Source organism: Solea solea, chromosome 3 (assembly GCF_958295425.1).
Source record: "Solea solea chromosome 3, fSolSol10.1, whole genome shotgun sequence".
NCBI lineage: Eukaryota > Metazoa > Chordata > Actinopteri > Pleuronectiformes > Soleidae > Solea > Solea solea.
The window spans coordinates 4,612,424-4,633,665 of record NC_081136.1 but is presented as its reverse complement, the minus strand read 5'-3'; the positions used below and the strand labels follow the sequence as shown (position 1 = coordinate 4,633,665).

The 21,242-nt window shown below is 38.2% G+C and overlaps 1 protein-coding gene across 4 annotated transcripts in view; it reads right to left on the bottom strand.

Annotated features, from left to right (window-relative positions):
- si:dkey-172j4.3 (diacylglycerol kinase eta) overlaps positions 1 to 21,242 on the bottom strand; it is a 69,100-nt gene that overhangs the window by 18,866 nt on the left and 28,992 nt on the right. Inside the window, exons 1-24 of one of the 4 annotated variants that reach the window (XM_058623637.1) lie at positions 19,004 to 19,462; positions 16,808 to 16,855; positions 14,033 to 14,143; positions 13,866 to 13,946; positions 13,121 to 13,225; positions 12,328 to 12,460; positions 11,238 to 11,344; positions 10,967 to 11,092; positions 9,953 to 10,055; positions 8,717 to 8,876; positions 8,069 to 8,177; positions 7,073 to 7,212; positions 6,538 to 6,628; positions 6,210 to 6,301; positions 5,668 to 5,767; positions 5,229 to 5,294; positions 3,235 to 3,406; positions 3,030 to 3,128; positions 2,705 to 2,789; positions 2,474 to 2,581; positions 2,100 to 2,196; positions 1,906 to 2,013; positions 1,675 to 1,788; positions 863 to 997 (exon numbers count right to left, since the gene is read on the bottom strand). In XM_058623637.1, the coding sequence (XP_058479620.1) occupies positions 863 to 997; positions 1,675 to 1,788; positions 1,906 to 2,013; positions 2,100 to 2,196; positions 2,474 to 2,581; positions 2,705 to 2,789; positions 3,030 to 3,128; positions 3,235 to 3,406; positions 5,229 to 5,294; positions 5,668 to 5,767; positions 6,210 to 6,301; positions 6,538 to 6,628; positions 7,073 to 7,212; positions 8,069 to 8,177; positions 8,717 to 8,876; positions 9,953 to 10,055; positions 10,967 to 11,092; positions 11,238 to 11,344; positions 12,328 to 12,460; positions 13,121 to 13,225; positions 13,866 to 13,946; positions 14,033 to 14,143; positions 16,808 to 16,855; positions 19,004 to 19,162 (2,649 nt within the window). In that variant the 5' untranslated portion in view covers positions 19,163 to 19,462. Of the gene's footprint in view, positions 1 to 862; positions 998 to 1,674; positions 1,789 to 1,905; positions 2,014 to 2,099; positions 2,197 to 2,473; positions 2,582 to 2,704; positions 2,790 to 3,029; positions 3,129 to 3,234; positions 3,407 to 5,228; positions 5,295 to 5,667; positions 5,768 to 6,209; positions 6,302 to 6,537; positions 6,629 to 7,072; positions 7,213 to 8,068; positions 8,178 to 8,716; positions 8,877 to 9,952; positions 10,056 to 10,966; positions 11,093 to 11,237; positions 11,345 to 12,327; positions 12,461 to 13,120; positions 13,226 to 13,865; positions 13,947 to 14,032; positions 14,144 to 16,807; positions 16,856 to 19,003; positions 19,463 to 21,242 lie in introns of those variants that run through there. The other 3 variants (XM_058623636.1, XM_058623639.1, XM_058623638.1) reach the window with 3 other exon arrangements.

The following is a 21,242-nucleotide window of genomic DNA, read 5'->3' as shown; positions in this document are numbered from 1 at the left end:
ACATTATCAGCTACATCAGCTGTGACACCTGTTAGCAACATTATCAGCTACATCATTAGCTATGACACAATTTAGCAACATTATCAGCTACGTCATCAGCTCCAATTTGTAAAGTTGTTAGCTTACACCAGTTGTAAACAGTAGACAAAGATTTACATTTAGCCTTTGTTGTATTTGACTGTGTCAAATTGATGCTACGGTCCATGTCAAAATGTCATTGGCTGGTCAATAGACTACATTAGACATACGGCATATGGACAGTGTACATTCACTTGAACAGCTGCCTGATATTGACGTCTCAAACAGGTTCCAGTGTCACCTCTAACTGTCACAATTCCAGTGAATAAAAGCTGCTTTTACAGCTTTTAGAGAGAGAAAAAACAAATAAACAATGAGCATCTTCTCTGGGCAACATCCTCCTCTGCTGCTCTGTTGTACTTAAGGAGGGAAACCATGGAAACAAACCGTCCAAATGCGCTTTGGCTCAAGAGAAGCTCTCAAAGGTTTGAGGAGTGTGAGGAGAGAACAAACACAAAACAGTCAACAACATGGAAGCTGAGAGTTTTCAGTGGCCAATCAAAGTCTATCAAAATCTATCAAAAGCCATGAAAGATTTCAAGGCATGTATTGCCGTATTTCACTGAAATAAATGTACAAGTGTGAATTTTACATTAAAATGTACATTAACTTTTTTGTCATTTTACTCAGAGCAATGATGAAAAAGAGCTCAAATAAGAATATTAACAACTAACTGAGACAATAATCACCAGATTTATCGATTATGAGAATAATCCTTGAATATATCGTAACACATTCCGTGTTAAACTCTACCACCCTGACGTTACTGCACTGAGCGTTTTACCCTGTCTCTGGTGAGCATCTGGGCCCGGTTCTTGTGGACGATCTTGACAATACCGGGGGGTTGGATCCAAGCTTCGCCATCCACCTGCACCGGAACGCCCTCCTCCCCGAGGATGGTGATCTTCACCTGACGACACTGCGATGAGACACAGCAGAGCAGAAAAATGGCACACGTGACATTGGACTCTAGACAAAAGCTTTTCTTTTGCTGTAACAATATTTCTTTACATTCTGCTTTAACAGAATAATGTGTAGAGCCACTTATTACATTATACAATATTTGTATAATGATACTTTCTACCTCCTTGTGTAGCCGCCTATCTTCTTTAAGGTCATATTATATCTTTACATGTACCTATATGTATATTTTGCTATTTGAGAGCTGTAACGCCATAATTTCCCAGTTTTGTGATCAATAAAAAAGGCATTAATCTCTCACCTACATTATCTCAATGCCAGAAATTATATATCAATTAGTCGTTTTGTCCAGAAAATAAACAGAAAAAAAACGGAGAAATGTTTCCCAAACATCGAAAAGATTACGTTTCTAATGTCTTGTTTTGTCTACAAACCAAAATTGTTCAGTTTTAAGGACTTTTTTAGTCAGGAAATATTCACATTAAATAAAATTTTATTAAAATCTGCAACTGAAACAGTGTCTCAAGATTAAAATAAACATGGGTACAGCTAATTCAGATATTCATCAAACACTGAATACACAGCATGATGTTTGATTTTTTTATAAGCTGAGAATCAAATATAGAGACATTTTTAATAAAACTAACATTCGTTGAATCTTAGGTGTGTAGTCACCTGTGCAATGCGGTGGTGCTGCAGGTTGATGACTCTGGACATGGCCATCTGCATGCTGCCGAACACGGCCACCACCTCCAACTTCTTATCGTCAAAGGACGGAGCCCCGAAGTTCTGAACGTGTGAGCAGAAATTATACGTGACGTCACTTTTCAGCTAGATCTTTGCTGAAGACTCTAAAGACACAAATCAATCACAGCCTCCTGCTTCTGCTTCTTTCACCCCACTCACATTATCCTCCTTGGTTCCTCCCCAGAAGTTGATGCCTCCGGCGTAACTGGGGATGTTGAGAACAGCCAAACCCTGAAGACTCGGCAGAGACATGGGAACGCCGTCACACTGACGGAGACAACGGCAGGAGGAGAAGTTAATGGGAGAGTAAAAAAGGAGTACAATTCTAAATGTTCAGAGGGAAAATGACTGACCTCCAGTTGAACTCTCTGCTCAAGGTTCTTGTACGTCTTCTGGACCAGCTCTTTGGTTCCCAGTACTCCGTACCACATCATGTTTTTGGTGCGACTACTGCAAGAGGAGACAGGAACCACTTTTGTGTCTGATACTGATATCACAAACTTCAGTATCTCCAGATCTCAATATCAAACTTCAGTATCTAATGATACCAACACTGATATCTCAGACTTTCTTTATATGCAGATGACATGCTGTCTTATAAAAGTACTGGACAAATTCTGCTCTGATAATTAACACTGATAACCATAAACAAATGATAAAACTGATTAAAATACCAGACTTAATTTAGAATTTAATTGTTTTTAAATGTGTGTGTGTGTGTTTTTACCTGCATTTTTTTGGGTGCTCGTCTCTTTTGTTGTTGAACTCCAGGGAAATCTTGGCGTCCAAGCCGATGCCAAAGTAATTGTTCATCACACACTTCTCTGAACATTGTCTACAGTTGTCACAGAATACTGGATTAATTTTTTAAAACATATCATACAGCATTAGAATAATAATAATGATAAAACAAAAATGTACAAATACATTAAAAACAGACAAATGTACACAGACTTACACCGAGTCCTCATTGAAGGTGACGGTGTTAAGGCTCTCTGGTTTCTCCAGGACGATGGGGGAGGTGGGACTTAAGCTTCCTTGACCTGTCGGGAGAGAAGATTTAAAGACATTTGGTTCAAATAATTTTTTTTAAAAATTGCCTTTAACCCTTAGCGCAAACGGCACAGATCTGTGCTGCAGGTGCGCCCTTGATAAATTGCCGTATCGTCAGGCTTTAAAAAATAAAGGTTTTTGTCTTCTTTTGTGTTGTTGAGTCAAAGTTATGATTCCATTTAGTCATTCCATTTCCTGTCACTTCAAATATCTGCTAAAGGAAGACGTACGTGGCTCGGCATCCTTCAGCTCCTCGCTGTTTTCTCTTTTGATGGAGGACGAGGACGACATCCTCTGGACCTGCGTGTGTCGGTTCTGTTCGTCCACCACTGAAATGATGACAGAAAAAGAAAACGTACGTTCATGAAATATTCCACACAAAAAATGATTGGTTGGATTTAAAAAAGGGAAAAAAATTACTCGTCGTCCTCAAACCTTTCTCCGCCTGTTCGATGATCTGCCTCAGCGCTTTCTTCAAGCTGTTAGCCCGCAGCATCAGCTGCTCCTTGGACCGGTATGATTTGCCCTCAGAACCCAACTCGCTGCCGCTCTCACCGGGGCTGGAGCCGCCGCTCTCCTGAGTGGGAACCGAACCTGCTGGCACCACCTGGATGAAAAGGAGAGAGATGGTGAGTATCCTTGTTCTCTTTAATGTTGTTGTTGTTGCATTTTCTTATTATTGTAGTGTTTTCTCAATGTTTAAGTGTTTTCTTAATGTTTAAGCTTTTTCTTAATGTTTAAGCGTCTTCTTGATGTTGTAGTGTTTTCTTAATGTTGTTGCATTTTCTTATTATTGTAGTGTTTTCTTAATGTTTAAGCATTTTCTTAATGTTTAAGCGTCTTCTTAATGTTGTAGCGTTTTCCTATTATTGTAGTGTTTTCATAATGTTTAAGCGTTTTCTTAATGTTGTAGCGTTTTCCTATTATTGTAGTGTTTTCTTAATGTTTTAGCGCTTTCTTAATGTTGTAGCGTTTTCTTATTATTGTAGTGTTTTCTTAATGTTTAAGCGTTTTCTTAATGTTTAAGCGTTTTCTTAATGTTGTAGCGTTTTCTTATTATTGTAGTGTTTTCTTAATGTTTAAGCGTTTTCTTAATGTTTAAGCGTCTTTTTAATGTTGTAGCGTTTTCTTAATGTTGTAGCGTTTTCTTAATGTTGTTGCATTTTCTTAATGTTGTTGAGTCTTCTTAATGTTTTAGCGTTTCGTGAATGACGTTCTGTTTTCTTAAAATTTAAGAAAACACGACATCATTTAATGTTGTAGTGTTTGGCACTCCAGGGCCACCGTATGAACCAGCAATAAAACAACAATATTTACCCCAGAAAATGTCTTTCTAGAGTCTTTCTAGTCCGACTTGTCGTTTCCCTTTTACTTCTGGAGGAACGCAGCAGTTAATATTCATTTTCAGGCCGAACCATCGGAGGATATCCATATTTTATGGATCAAATATAAAATATAGATTAGATCTATAATATAAACGCTCGATTCAAAGCTTAAATGATGTTCCTCTTCCCATCTACAGTTTGGGGGACGTAAGTCACGCTGACATTTTGAGAGTTGTGCCATTTCTTTTAAAGGAGCAAAATCAATCAGTGAATATTTTTATCATGTTATATGTTTTTATTTCTGCTCTTGTAAAGATCAGGGTGAAACTAAATAAATATTTAAAATGCAGAGGAAACCTTTTATATCGTCTCTGAGCTAAAAGCATTAAATTTGTGAAATACAGACATTCGACTAAAATTCAGCTTCATCTAACAGAGACCAACTTAGCATTGAAAGTTAATCATTCACTCACTCATCTTCTACCACTTTATCCTCCACATGAGAGAAAATAAATACACTCAAAAATATGTTCATGCAAACACAACACATAGTGAAAATTAAAGGTTTCAATTTAACTCAATCAATATATTCAATCAAGCAACCAACCAAACACAAGGTCAATCAACCAACATTCAAACAATCATGCAACCAATCATATATGCGATCAAATAACAAACCAACCGTTCAGTCTTTTAACCAACCAACCGTTAAGCATCCAACTAACGAACCAACCATTAAGCATTCAATGAACCAACCAATTGTTCAAGCATTCAACAAATCAACTAACCAACCAAGTTAAGCATTCAATCAACCAAACGACTGTTAAGCATTTAACCAACCAACCGATGGTTCAAGCATTCAACCAACCGGCCAATCGTTCAAGCATTCAACTAACCAACCAATCAACCAACCAACCTTTAAGCATTCAACCAACCAACCATTTAATAATTCAACTAACCATTTCAGTGTACAAAGCATTCAACTGTTCATCCAACCAAACATGTGAAATGTTTGGTTCGTACTGTCGTAGTTGCAGTTGTATGTTGATTGATTATTGATGGACTAACACATTGATTATCAGTGATATTGATTTTCATATTTACCTGAGCTTCTGCTTCCTCACTCAAGGCCTTGACGAGGGAATCAAGCTTCTCGTTCAGCAGCGAACACTGACACAGAGACACACACACAAACACGGACACACTTTTATTATTGTTTGTATTAAACAACACAACTATTCAAAGTACTTCCCTGAGTTAGTCAGTGTTTTTACTGCATTATCATGACACAGACTTTCTGTAATGACGAGGCGGCATTTTGAGCAAAAACAGAATGATTTTTCTCCTCTTTTTTTTCTTTATTCGTCATGTTCAGCCTTCAAATGCCTTTGAAGAGTCAAACATTCAAAAACATGGACGGCTGCAGGCAAGAGACGGGTGATTTTTCTGTCTCACTTTATTATCTACATACACACACACACCTACACACACCCAGCAGCCACTGTTACACAAGCTCTTACATAAAACACACAGCAGCGTTTACCTTCTTTGCCATGGCATCGGCCTCCTCCTTGTTCTCCGTGGCTCTCTCGTACGCCTTCCCGACCTCTGTCACGAAATCGTTCACCGTCCCACACAAGAACCTGACACAGCAGCAGCAGCGGCGGAAAAGGAGAAAGAAAAAAAGAGAGAAAAAGATGGAGATTTGGTTAAAAGAACATATAAAAAAATAAAAGTTCCAGGCTCGGTGAGTCACCGTTGAGTCGCATGTGTTTTGGGATCACACACACAAAACACATGCTCTTGATTCATCGTCGCCTACCTGCCTGTCAGCTGACGCTGCGTCGCCTCCGCACAGTCACCGTTTACCCGCATGACTCAGCAAATATTGTTATTAAACATCTGCCTCAATTATTAATGTCTTACTGAACCTTCTGTAATAGATGTATGCTGCACGCCAAAGTGAAACTACGGTGGCCAGTAGGGAGCATCGAAACATGCAAAACCTTCCGTACGCACTTTCCGTAAAACCTCCTTTTTTACCTCCTGTCCTCTTTCTATATTAAATCACTCATTGGCACGTACTTGGCAGAGGAAATGACATCACTGTGTTTGTCCGAGTCCAGGATCTTGGCGAGGTGCGAGGCCACAGAGTCTGCATACTGAGTGATGTGCACCTGACAGAGACAAAAAAAATAAATAAATCAGACGAGATTCATTTCTGAGACTGCGTTTTGCAAAGTGATACTCAATATATTTCTGTGACATCACGTTGCTCACACCAAAACTGCATCAGTCAGTACATTCACAGTTGAATCAAGCTAAGGCCATAGTCTGACTAAGACAGGCAATCGGACAACTTGCTGAAAAAGAGAATCATTTACAGACACAATGTTAGGCAGAGAAGGTTCACCTGCAGAGGAGAGTCGAGGCCGTCGTCCTCCTTCATCACCAACTGCGTGTGTTTGTTTGTGGCGGGAACCTCGTACGTCATCACGCTCCACCTGGAAACACAAACACCACAGGAGACAGTGAGTCTTCGTGTCCTTCTTTCAAGGACAACTGAAGCCTTTGCGTTGATTTTCTGGAGAACTGAATTCAGTTTTTTTATGGAAATGAGTAAAATGACCTCCAGATTTTGTTAAAAGTCCACTGTGGTACAACCCAACCATGGATGACGATGGAATCATGGCAAATGCCATGATTCCATCGTCATCCATGGTTGGGTTCAGTTTGGAATGGTAAAGCTTTGGTCAAGAGCTTTGTTTTATAGCCATGTTTCTACAGGAGCCCAAATGGACAAACCATGAAGAAGTGGAGACTTATTTATGTCCTCCTGTGACTGTTTATTCAGCCCAGTTCTGCATTTGCTCGTACATCTTGCACACAAAGACGATAAAGAATCCTATTATTTCACTGCCTGCTCTTCCTCCTCAGTCTGCTCTTACCGGTCCAGCATCTTGGTGGTGGCTCTTTCCAGCTTCTCCAGGATCTGCAGCAGCTGAGCGTCGTCGTCACAGAGTCCGCCCCAGCCCAGAACCCGGGCCAGGTCGTTCCCGGTGCCCAGAGGCAGAACGCCCAGCTGACACTGCAGAGACAGAAAAAAAAAGAAGCAACAGTGAACTATTTTACACTTAAAAGAAGCAAAAAGATGACTTGCTTTTTAAAATGTTTTAACTTCCCATTAACTGAATTTAGTTTTGTTTTTAACCAGAACTTAACTTGTGTTGTTTTTTAAATAATTGTTATATATTTATAATTATATATATGTATATTTATAATTATATATATATATATATATATATATATAATTATATTATATTATATTATATTACTAATAAGTGCTATCTAAATAAAGATGAACTGGATTGGGTACAAATTTAAATTTGACATACTGTATTGTAAAGCATGTGTGTGTGTTTTTCAGGGTGTGATGTTCCTTTAAGCTCCTGCAGGTTTTCTGCCACAGCCTCACTCAATCTTTAATTTTACTGATTCATTTTTTGTTATACAATACAATTAATGAAAAAGTAGCTTTCATTATACAATAAGGAAAAAAGTATTTATGATGAAAATGTGTCTGTAAAATCGATTGGAGGAGCCACACGAGTTTGAAACCTCTGGGTTAAAGTATTAAGTGTGACCTGCACTTGACTGTTACTCGATTGGAACCTTAATTAACTGCTGTGAAAGAGGACTATTACACCAAGTTTATTCAAGACATGCTTGAGCATTAGCATACACATGTTTTATGACAGTTTGTTAATATTTAAGACCGACTTTCAGTCACATCTGTCCAATCGAAAAGCCAATAATCACAGAGTTTGACAGACATGAAAACAACAAAGCAGCTGGAGCCCTGATACTTTTGCACAGAGCTGTACATCAGTGTTATATCATCATCCCCTCCTCCTCCTCCTCCTCTTCTTCATTATTGCTCTCACCTGTTTATGGAGGTTGAGTTTATCGAGTTCTGAAAGCACCCAGCCCACGCTGCCATCTCCTCCACACACCAGGATACGGAACGTCACAAACTTCTGGAAAAGCCGAAGGCTGAGAGAGAGAAAGAAAAAAAGTTACATTGTTTCTGTGCTGGCAAAACCACAAACCAGGGTTCCCAATACCTTGGTTGACACCAAATTCAAGGACTTTCCAGGGCCAATTCCCTCAATTCAAGGCACAGCTTAAGATGGGAGGGCAACTTGTAAGAGCGTCCTCGCCATGGCGTCCACTTTAATTGATTTGCAGCACGCTCTGCATCTGGACAAGTGGTTGTCCTTTTTTGGATCTTAATCAAAGTCAGTCTGTCATTTTCTTTGGTGAGACAGAGATCTTGGAATTTGCATTTCCCAGGCATCACATTATCATTTGCTCTCTCTTGCTCAACATAATTCGTCAACGTTCAGAGAGAGAGACAGTGGACAGTGTCGTCTTGTCTAGGTACATTGAGCAATGCAGGGCATGAAACAATAGGTGGCGTCGCAAATAACCGGGGAGACATTTACCTAAATATCAACTTCACTTCTTTCTAATCCAAGCACTTTCAATGATCCATTTCTTTAAAGAGTGTTTTGAGAGAAAAGCTGACGTACCCGAGCTCCGGTCCTCCGTTCATCAGGTCAAAGACTTGAGCCGGGTTGAGAAGCTGCTTGAACTTGCGCAGGAACTTGACGCCCTGGTTGTCGCCACTTTTGGAGTTTACGAGTACGAGGAGAGGACTGGAGCATGACGCCGAGGTGGCCTTCCAGAAGCCTGAGGCGGGAGGGGGGAAAAAAAGAGGGTTTACTGCTTTAAAACTCTGAAAAGTTGAATCATTTTATATGCAGATGACACAAATCTATTCTGCTGAATTCCCACATTTTGTAAAAAAATGTTGTTGTTCCAAATTTATTTTTGGAATAATTCTTGGAATAATAATCGTCATTGATAAAAAATTGTGCTGAAAGCCACAAATAAATTACATGATAAATCTAAAAAAACAAAGTCATTGGTGACATTATAGAATCTTTACGATGGTTTAATCCAAACATTCTAACCCATTGGTTCAATAATATTTATATTATTTGTTATAATTAAAAACTGGCAAATTTTATCAGATGGAGGAAAAAAAATAAAATTGGCATCAGCCACAGAAAAGGCCATATTGGTCGACCTCTAATAAAAAGCATAATAAAACCATACAATAGACTTCAGACTGAGGGAAGAAAAGGGTCTGGATTTTAATTTCTCCTCACTGTTTGCTTGTTTTCTTTTTTTAACAGATTCCCTTTGAAACATACATTTTCTGTAAAGAATGTGTGACCATGAGTGCAAAATTTTATTTAAAACGAATATTTTATACTGTATCATGTACAACTGTTGTGTAACAGAGTGCCACACTCACTGGAGTTCAAAGGTGACAAACATGAACTTTGAACCTGCTGTACATGTAATTCTGTTTAAGACTGTGTGTGTTGTTGTATTTGTTGCCTCTTTAGGACATTATTTTCTGTCATAAACACCGACCGTGTCAGGAACAGAAGTCCTCATGGAGACCAAAAACCTGGTCCTAATGAGGCAGAACCTCATTTCTGAGGATTATGTGTGTACATGTGTGATGGTTAGGGTAAGGGTAAGGGACAGCTCAAGTGGAAAGGGAAGTGGGCTTGAAGGGTTGTTAGTTTGAATCCCCGCTGGGTTCCTAAATGTTAAATGCAGAGAGGAATTTCCCGACGGGGATTAATTAAGTAGCAAAAAATTAATTATTAATTAAATGCATTTATGTCCAAGAGTGTCCCCCGTGAGCATGCTGTACAAAAATGTGTGTGTGTGCGTAAGAGGTGTCTCACCGTCTGAGTCGATGCTGTTGAGTACAGTGGGAGGGATGATTGACACTCGACATTGACCCAAGGGACACACCTTCCCCATTTGTTCTTTACAGCTGTTATGGACCTGGAATCACACACGCGTGCGCGCACACACACACACACACACGCACACACAGAAAGGTTATTATATCCCTCTGAAACCCACCAAAATGTCAGTTCTATAACCTTTACAAATATCACTCTGATTCCGACGTGTGCGACTCTAGTTGTGCGTGCGTGTGTTGTAAGGATTAGACTTTACATTAAGCTGTATGTTCTCATCTGCTCTGTACATGTGCGTCTGTGCCTTAAAGGACAAATTCGCCTGCAATTTATAAGAGGAGGGCGACACGCGTTCAAACACACAGGTCACAAAATAATATAGCCTCATGTACAGTGGGCCTGGAGTGCCAATCACTACAACATTTAAGAAAACACTAAAACATTAAGAATGTGTTGTGTTTTGCTAACAGTGTTGTGTTTTCTTAATATTTCTGTATTTTCTTAATGTTGTAGCGTTTTCTTAATAATTCTGTGTTTTCTTAATGTTGCGTTTTCTTAACATTTCTGTGTTTTCTTAATGTTGCGTTTTCTTAATATTTCTGTGTTTTCTTAATGTTGTAGCGTTTTATAATGTTGTAGCGTTTTCTTCATGTTGTAGCGTTTTCTTAATAATTTTGTGTTTTCTTACAGTTGTAGCATTTTATAATGTTGTAGCGTTTTATAATGTTGTAGCGTTTTCTTAATAATTCTGTGTTTTCTTAATGTTGTAGCGTTTTATAATGTTGTAGCGTTTTATAATGTTGTAGCGTTTTCTTCAAGTTTTTGTGTTTTGTTGCAGTGTTTGGCACTCCAGGGCCACCATACTCGTGCATTATCCTGGACTCTCAACCTTTTTTCTCGTGTCAAATCTGAAATGATGTGTCCATAAATATCAGCATTGATTTGACAGGAAAACAAACAAACAAATAAATAAATAAATCGGCCATCACTTACAATAGCTTTGCACCAGAGGCAGCGCCAGTCCTGCAGCCGCCGCACGCTGCCACAGTTCTTGTCACACACAACACATCTAGCACTGACCGGCAGGTTTCCTTCCAGCCACTGGTGCGGCATCGACACCTGAGAACAAACAAACAAACAAACAAATTGACGAAACTGTCCAGACTGATGACTAAATTTAAGGTTTATCATCATCTTTACTGTTGTATTTCTGTCCAAGTCCTTGCCAATTTGTTAAATTCAATACTAAAATAATAATATTTACCCCATCCTCATCCTCGATGATGTCATTTCCTATGGAGGCCAGTGTGGTCCATTTGCAGTTGTTGGTGGAGCGAACTGCACAGCGTTTATGAGCCTTGAACTTACAAACTGCAGAGGACAAACCCATGCATTTCTTATTAACACTATTATTTATTATGGTTTTTCAGCTGCTCCCATTTCGGACTTGCTACTGTAGAATATTCACAATTTTTCCTCTGCGAAATGTTGATTTAACAAAGTCCATATGACCTACCTGAAACATGGCCAACCCTAACCCTTTCATTCTTATTATTGTTTCGAAATAATAATTTTTGATGTATCCAATTGGTCTCAAGTTAATCCAATTCATCAAAAAAACAAAACATTTACTGAACTCAATTTGCTGTTATTTAAAATCATTACCATATAGTTCAAATTTTTCTCCAAGTAATTCCAATTATTGCCAAATTATTCAGATTTATGACCAAATCAAAAAACTATTCAAATGATATATTTAAAATTCAAATATATTACCATACAATTCATAATTTTCTCAAAATTAATCCCATTGTAGCCAAATTATGACAATCACCAAATATTCCAATTTGTCTCAAGTTATTGTAATTAAATTGAAATATGTTTTCAAATGTATCATCAATACTTTTTTTAATTTTTTCAAATGTACTGTAATACCATGCAATTCCAATTATTGCCAAATTATGACAATTTATCACTACTCATCACATTTATCACATATTACCCTTTGGCAAACACAGCAGGGGAACCAAGAAATATATTTTTGTCTAACAGCGGGTCCTTAGCTGCAAGAAAAATGGAAAAACTCGGCTCTACTTTATTCCCTTTTTTGCAACATCTTATCAGAGAGGTGTGAGGAAATTGCTTTTCATTTCAAAGGTCAGTGAGTCAAATCCTGCCGCTCCTTTTAAAGAGAAGCTGTAAACCTACTTTTCTTCACCTTTCACTCTCACGCGCTCTGAATGAGTTACTACAGAGAGTGAAGTTTTTAAGACTACTGCTTAAAATATTGGTGTCAAAAATGCGCAGTTCATTGGTAGGTGCGTAAGAGTGTGTGTGTGTGTGTGTTTCTGTACCTTCGCAGGACAGGCCGTGGGAGGTGACGCCCGGCAGAGCTTCTCTGCAGACGTTGCAGAAGGTCGGTCTGGCGTGCGAGCAGGCGTACCAGTTGTGCATCCCGGAGAAATGCTCCATGTTGAACTGGCTGGCCTGAAGAAGACGAGAGGGAGGAGAAACACACGACAACATCACGACTCCATGTTACACCAGCTGAGGTTTGGAGGTGCAAACACAAAGACAAGAACCGGGAGAGTGTTACATCAAAATAAGTCGCCCTGGAGGACGGGGCGGCGCCTTTTTTTATATTCCATGTTGTGCCAAACAGCCAGAGGAAACATGGATACAAGGAGGAGATAATGACATCAGCAGCCATTTTAAACCCCGTGGCCTCAGGAGGGAAGAAGTTTAGATGATAAAAATCGATGCAGCAGCTCAGCAGCCGTGGGATAAAAGATACCTTCACTACAAAGATGACAGAACAAGACGGGGGTGTCAAAAGAAATGACCTTTTACGCCATTTGAAGTGAATGTTTATAACCACATTATCAGCTCTAAAATATAAAGATTTATCCAGTGGAGAAGCTTCATCCATCTCCAGAACCTTTAAGTTCTCATGAAGTGGAAATAACTGGACAGTGGCATAAATTCAAGCTGCAAGAGAATAAAAGTTCAGGTTGGACTTTATCCGACTCTAAACTGTATTAACGCAGAGAAGCTCCAGTTTTTATGGTCGACATCAATCTGCTTGAGAGAACAGATACGACAAAGGAAAAAAATAAAGAGTATTTACTTTAAAGAATAGATGCTCACCTCATAGGTTTCCCACTTCTGTACCGATTTGAGAGCCGTGATCCAGTCCTCCATTTCCTTCCTGCTCTCCGCACACAGCATGAGTTTGCGAAATGGTGTGATCACCTGTGCAAAAAGACGAAAAATGACGGGGTTAAAGTCCGAGCGCAGAAGTGACAACGTCTTCCAAAAGGGTTCTACAATCTACAGCCAAACATAGTTTTTATGGTCGTATAAACGGGGTGACGCTAAAATGTGGTTGACAATCTACGGCCATGCTAACATTAGCATGCTAACATGGTCAAGTTCTTGCTGGCTGAGTTTTCACAGCATCAAATAACTAATTATTTACACAACGGTGTGATAAGAACTACCTAAAATTGAAAAAAAAACTGATGTTTTCTACTTGGAGAAAGCAGGTGTGTCCATGACCTATACTGCTGCCAGCCAACAGGGGGCGACCAACTTGGTTTAGCTTCATTTTTGAATTATATCTGCGGCATAAGTGGTGATAACTGTCTGGTAACTGATTAAAATGTGTATTTTATGTTATAAAATTAACTAATACACAGACAGATACCATACAAACAAATATTATGTCTTATATTTAAAAGCTGCTCTATTGATACAATGTGTTCTGCGACAACTCCTCTACACCAGTAAAAAAAAATCTCAGAAATATTTTATTTTTATTTTAAGTGAATTTAATAAGCTTCCATAGAAAACTAAGACAATTATAAGACATATTGTAGACATTATTATTCACCGTGAAGCTGTTGTTGATGTTCTTGGTGCTCGTCTCGGCCACACTAGCATCGGATAGGTCTACCTCGTCAAAAATCAGAGACTAAAAAGACGGAAAGAGGCATCATTTTACATAAATATTTATATTATATCACACTGACTGTTACACAAATGATAACAACTCTATACCTTGCAGTCTTTGGCGTAATAGAGGGTCCTCCCTCGCAGTTTGAAGTACCTCCTCTTCCATCTCTGGAACGAGCTGGTCTGCTTCAACAGGATTCCCTCCTTCACACTTTTCTATTGTGAGACAAAAGACAGGAGGGGAGACAGACGTTGGCGCGTTCAGACGGACATCAGTTTGGATAGTGTCACCAGGATTGTTTGTTTTTGTCAGACAAGCAACAGAAACCGTGAGGTGTTGACTGAATCTGTCATGCGACGAGGAAACATTCACTTCAGCAACTATGGAAAGATTTTCCCTCAATATAAAAAAAAAAAAGAAGTATTTTCCACAAAAAACCCAAGAGATACTGATTAATATTATTCATATAGGAAATGTATTGGAGAACTGTATTGGAGTAAAAGTACACAATTATTTAGGAAATGTATTGGAGTACCAAGTACACAATATATTTAGGAAATGTATTGAGAACTGTATTGGAGTAAAAGTACACAGTTTATTTAGGCAATGTATCGAACTGTATCAGAGTACACAATGAAATGTAGTGGAGTGAAAGTACACAATTTATTTATGAAATGTATTGGAGCAAAAGTAAAAGTTGCTAGAAATGTAAATAAAGTAATCTACAGATATGTTACTTTTGTACAGTACAGTAACAAACTTCTTAGAAAGTGATTTTGAAGAATCCTGGACAACATCCATTGTCTCCATATGACACATAATGAGGTAATGTCTTATTTTGCATTTGTGAAGCAATGATGAGTCACCAGGTAAGTAATGCAGTCATCCATGGCTGTATGGAAATGATTCACATGTTCATAACACATCACTTAATTTACTTTGCGAAGACTCTTCACTGTGTTCCCCCCCCCCTTAACCTCATCTGTGCTTCATTCCTTTATTTAATTATGGGGGGAGGGCCTTAAGAGGTCGCTATCAGGGGTTACTATGGAGATCCTCATTTACACAAAGAAGAGGAGGCCCTGGCTGATCGCAAAATGTTACAACATTCTTGCACGACAGCAGGAACAGACACGCGCGTCCACACATTTTCATATTTTCCTGATGGGAAACCAGCATGTTGTGTAAAGGCTTCAAACACCAAAATAATATTTAGCCACTATGTAGCACTATGCTAACTAGCTAAAAAAAAAAAGAAAGCGGTAAACTGGTTTAGCATAGGCTAGCATTATAGAGTGTAAAGTTTAGTTTCTTTAAAATGTGTAGTTTTCATTTTATCTAGTCTAGAAAACCTTTCGTAAAACATATTTTAAGCAGAAATGTTATTGAATGAATAACTTTGGGATAAATTTTTTTTTCCTAAAACAGAGGATGTACATAAGTGTATAAGGGTCCTAGTATAGATCCATGTGGTACACCTTATTATATTATGTAAAGCTATTTATGTGGCAGTATTTCCTCAAAAACAGTAAAGTGGTAGCTAAAATAAGCTTCACACAGAAGTCAAGAGTGGAATAATAAAAGTATAGTCGTCCGTACACCTGGAAATGCGTCTTATCAGCATGACTAATCACACAGTCCTCATCGTCTCAGTCTCTGGATCCACTACGTCATTGCTGACTCAGCTCGCACAACCTGCACTGCCACTCAAACTCAAACCTCTGGGCAAAGGTAAACTCTGTCGTCAGGTGTGCAAACATGTCTTCAAACACTTGCAGCAAGGAATTTAACCATGAGTTCAGAGCTGCAACCCATTAAAAAGTACTTTCAAGTTGGATTATTTTCTCGATGGCTCCATGAAGTTTCCCAAACCTGGAAATTATGACCTTGCTCAAATGTCTTGTTTTGTCCTCAAACTAAAACTTATCAGTTTTAATGTTTTCTTTGTCACATGGAGCAAAGAATCCAGAAAATATTCATATTTAAGAAACTTGATTTAGTTACAAAAAACAAACACTCAAACCGATTATCAAAACTAATCAATTTAGTAATTGATTAGTTACATGAGTCAAAACATTTTAACATGTTAGTTCAATTCAAGTAAGTCAGATGATTTTTTTTTTCTTCTTTTGTTTTTAACGGTAAAATCAATTGAAATCAACATAGTAGGAACAGAATGGCATGAAAGAGACTAAAAGCTGATTTAGAGAACTGTGGAAATAACAAATGACCTTATGTTGGTTTCCTCTACACACGTTTGTTGTTATTTTAGTGTTGTCTGAATTTTTCAGAAAACACAACGACAAAAACAAAAAACACAACAATAGTTTGCGCTAGTGTATTGTTATTTGTTGTGTTTTTCATTTGTGCTGATTTTGCACTTCAGGGCCACCGTACTCACTCCGAGACTAAAACATCACGAGTGACAGTATCAAATGCTTTGGATACATTCTAAAACAAAATAGCCATATTGCATTCTCTCTGTTGTCTTAAGCTGTTTATAATCCAACCGTCAGACCTAGAAAATATTCGTATAAGTTGAGTATTTTTATGCAAGTTTTTCCCGAATCTTTGAAAAACAAGTTTCTGTCTGAAGACATAAAGACTCACAGCGGTAAATCTAATTCATCCACCACTCCGTCGTGTGTTTTTGTGTTTGTGTACATGTTTGTCCGTGAGACGTCCCGCCTCCCGCTCGGCACGTTCCCACAGTTCCTGCTTCATTCTTTGAATAAATGTGCTTTCATTTCCCCCCGCAAGGGACAGGAAATAAGTCCTTTATTGTCTCACTGTGTTAGAGAGAAAGACAAAAAGAAGAGGAAGAGAAGAAGAATCGATGGTGGAAGACGAGGGAGAAAATAAATAAATAAACAAACAACCTGGTGGTATGGATCATTAGCCAGAGCAGTTGGGAGAAGCACATGGAGCTGTGACAGGAAACAAAAAAAAAAGTTCAAATGGAGGAATTACAACATAAAATAACAAATAAAAAGAGAGTAGAAACACAGGGTGTAAAGGTCTGGACAGATAACAGAGACGTGGAGCACTTCAGGTCCACCAATCAGGCTTATCCACGGTCGCCATAGAAACAGAGCCGTCAGTCAAGAAGCTAATCAGAGTGTTTTTGTTTGAAAACAAGAGGCTAATGACATAGCAACCAGTGACATAACTGAAGGACAAACTGGTAATTATAGAACACACACACACACACACACACACACACACACACAGTGCTACACCAGAGGGTTGTTGGTTCAAATCTACTGCTAACACCTGGCCAGGCTAGTTTGCTTATGCTATATTTAACATTCAGTGTTATTACTTGTCATATATTCTAATGTTATAAACTCTTAAACGTTAGCTCACAGCGGGAGGAGCTTACGTGATGCATTCAAAGACCCTGGTAAAAACACAAGAACTGGTCATTTAATAAAATGGATGTATTAAAAATAATAATTTGAACGTAAAATGATGTATGATCAGTGTCATACGTTGATAGCATGTATGTTGCCGTGGTTTGAATTGTGTGTGACCTGCGCTTTCCACTTCCTCCAGGATATTTCTGTTTCTATAATAATGTATATAATGTGTCCTGCGTCAACTAGACTGATGACACACACACACACACACACACATATAAACACACATATACGTACACACATACAGTATGTAGACACACATATATACACTTGTATATACAGTACATAGATACATATCCACCCATATATATGTATATACACATAATATGTGTTGGTGGATATGTATATGTTTGCAGATATATATGTATTCACACATATATACGTGCATATACACACATATACCGATATACCTATATATATATATATATATACCTATATATATATATATATATATATATATATACATACATACATACATATATATAGTCACACATGTATATAAACAAACTGAGTCAAGGTCATGTTGTGCAGCATCTCACAGATGTTGTCAGACGACTCAGTGTGTTCATTAGAGCACGACTAATTATATCACAACACACACACAGGCACAGACAGAGGAGCTGTGAAGTGGATGGTGCATTAACACACATATTTATTTTGTAAATAATCACATGAATAATGGCCGAGTTCCATTTAGCGTCAGAGCGTCCTGAAACCTGTCAAACGTGTCTAAGTAAATAATAAACGCAAAAAGACAAAGAGTTTGAGTAAAAACAAATATCGACAAAGCCTTATTATTATTGTTGTCCCAAAACTATTTAGAGATAAACATTAAAATTCTCACAATTGTAAATAAAGAATCTGCAAAAGCAAAAACTACCATATGGACTAAAATCAACCATTAATAATCAAAATAAAACCATTAAATTGCTGTAAACATGTAAATAAACGACCAGTAAATCCTAAATAAACTAATCAATTGGAGCCAAAATTACAAATAAACCATTAAAACCTCAATAAAACTTAAACCGGCCAAAAAAATGCCAATAACTAACCATTAAAACCTCAATAAACGAATCAATTTGCAGCTAAAAGTAAAAAACCAGCCACAGAACCACGTGTCGACTCTTCATGACGTCACTCACTCCTTTTTTTAAAAAAGCGACAGTGTGAAGACGTGAAAGTGAAAATGACAAACAGAAAACACAGAATCAACCACATGGAAGCACCTCGACTTCACAAAGACTAAAATCAACCATTACATTCGGGATAAAACCATTCAATTGCGGTAAAGACGTAAATAAACAAGCAGTGAAGCCGAAAAATAAACTGTACAAATGTATAAAAGTACAAATAAACCATTAAACAACTCATTTATAGCTTACACTGTTAAAATTTTAGCCACAGAACCATTTGTCGACTCTTCGTGACGTCACTCACTCTGTGTCAGTGTGAAAGTGTCTCTGGTCAGAGGACGTCAACATTCCAGACGTCAGAGTGAAAATAAGGACACAAAAACTACCATTGAAAGCAGAATTAAACCATGAAAAACTTGAATTAAACCATTAAAAGTTGGAGTTTAGAACGTGTGGATTCAACCACAGAAGCATGCTGTGACCCTTGACCCCACACACACACACATACACACACGCTGACCTCTTCCACCACTGGACTCTCCCGTAGCTTCCTCCTGTGGCTGGCCTCCAGATGGTCGTCCAGGCTGAGCTGACCGTCGTCATCCTGCTCTCCTCCTCCGTCACAGCGAAACAACAGCGGCGCCATGCAGCAACCATTGGTCCGACACAAGCCCAGCATTGGCCGCACGCACTGATGACCTCACTTCCTGCGATCGCTTGTTTCCAAAAAAAATTATTGGGTCGTATTTATCCCGAGCTGCTGGTGCAAGGAGATTTAGAAGGTCTGAGTTTCTTCTTCTTCCTCTGGTGTTGTTTGGTTAAGTTTATCTGCTTTTATGACTTTAAAGAAGTTCAATCTTTTTTTCTTCTCCTTCTTCTTCTTCTTCTTCTTCTTCAGGGTAAACTTCACTTTCAGCTCTTCATTCTTCACTTTTCCACCTCAGCTCCTTCCACACCGGCTGTTCCTCAAACAATGCCAAGTCCTACTTCCTCCCTCTCAAACTTCCTTTGTGACGAGGCCACGCTCCCACAGGTGCACTTTGGGACACGCCTCCTCTGTCTGTCTGTCCGTGTGTGACACACACACACATCTGGGGATAAGGTGGAGCATGCAAATGAGCAGCTCACCTCAGGTGTGGTGTTCATGTCGGGTGTTTCCTGTAAGAACAAGCCCATTTCCTCCAGGCTAAATATAAAAGTTGAAGAACCTGTCGGACTGCACACAGAACACACACACACACACACGTGCTGCCATTCTTTTAAGGATTCTATATTAACTCCCATTCATTTGGACAGCCTGAAAAATTCCTAATCACTAACCTTAACCATAACCAGTTAATGACTAACGCAAACCTTAACCCTAACCACAATTCAAAAAGAATTTTTATCTCTGCTAAATATCACCTAAATATTTCATACTGGACCTTTCAATCCGTAACAATTATAGAACTTGTAATCTGGATCAGATCTGGATGAAACTTAGTCTCTGGGTAGAGTGTCTGACACAATGTACACACGACAAATCTCGTTGAAATCTGATGAGTTTTGACTGAGATATAATAAAAAGAAATGACAGTTTTGCCCATTAAAAGATAGTGGGATTTCTTGAAAATTTGATTCACTTTTGTGACGTCATCAGTGGGAAGATTCTTACCAAAATTGACTGGGAACATACTTGGGTGACCACCTACCCATCACAAAAATTCAGACTGATCCGACAAAAAACTGCACTCAGGAAGTTGCAAACAGAAGTTTAGGATTAGGGTTATGGTAATGGATGGGTGAAGGATCAGAAATTGAAGGAAAACACACGTATTTTTGTGTTTTTAAAATATGTCACCTGTGTGTTTGTGGAGTTTAAGTTTTTATTTATTCATCTAATAATAACACATTCAGGTGCTTTAAAAAAAAAAAATCAAAGCTAATTAAAACACACACACAGTCGCTGCAACAGCCACTGACCCCCGCGACCTTTCACACGCAGCAGTGGCCGTGTGATCACGAGGAACGCAGTGACAATCTCAAAGTGTCACCACACCGGCCGCAGTTGCTGCTTTTGTCCAGCAGATGGCAGACTGAGAAAAGAGAGTGGAGGTGATGGAATGCAAGAGTGAAAGAGTGAAGTGTGTAGTATATATTTGTATATCTATATATGTATATTTATTGTCTGTATATATATATATATATACGTATACACATGTATATATGTATATGTATACATACATATACATGTATATGTATAGATGCATATATGTACATACTGTATATACATACATACACACATATACGTACGTATACATATATAGATCAATGTTTAGTTTGTAATTTATTTTAAATGAAAAAACTGAAACTGTTTACTGCAAATTTGTTATTATAAAACTGTGATATTTAATCATCTAAAAATAATAATAATTTGCCAAATATATGGGCCCAAATTTAAAAAATTGGAATTTGTGCATTTTTTTTCTAACTTGTTTTGAAACTTCTGTTAAAATTTGCGACACATTGTATTGTAAACGTAATGTTTTCTACACACTGTCATATTGTGATTTTATTATTTATATGTGAACTAGCAAAACTAGCGACAAAACTAGTGACGTTACTTTTTTTTTATCCCCAAAAGATCACAGTTTTGACGTTCCTCCATTGGTGATAACAGACAGAAAATGGCATGCAAATCAGAGCTGGTAAAAACACGTTATATAATGCAAACAATACGTAAAAGTGGTGCAAAGTGGCTCAGTGGCGCCCCCAAAGTT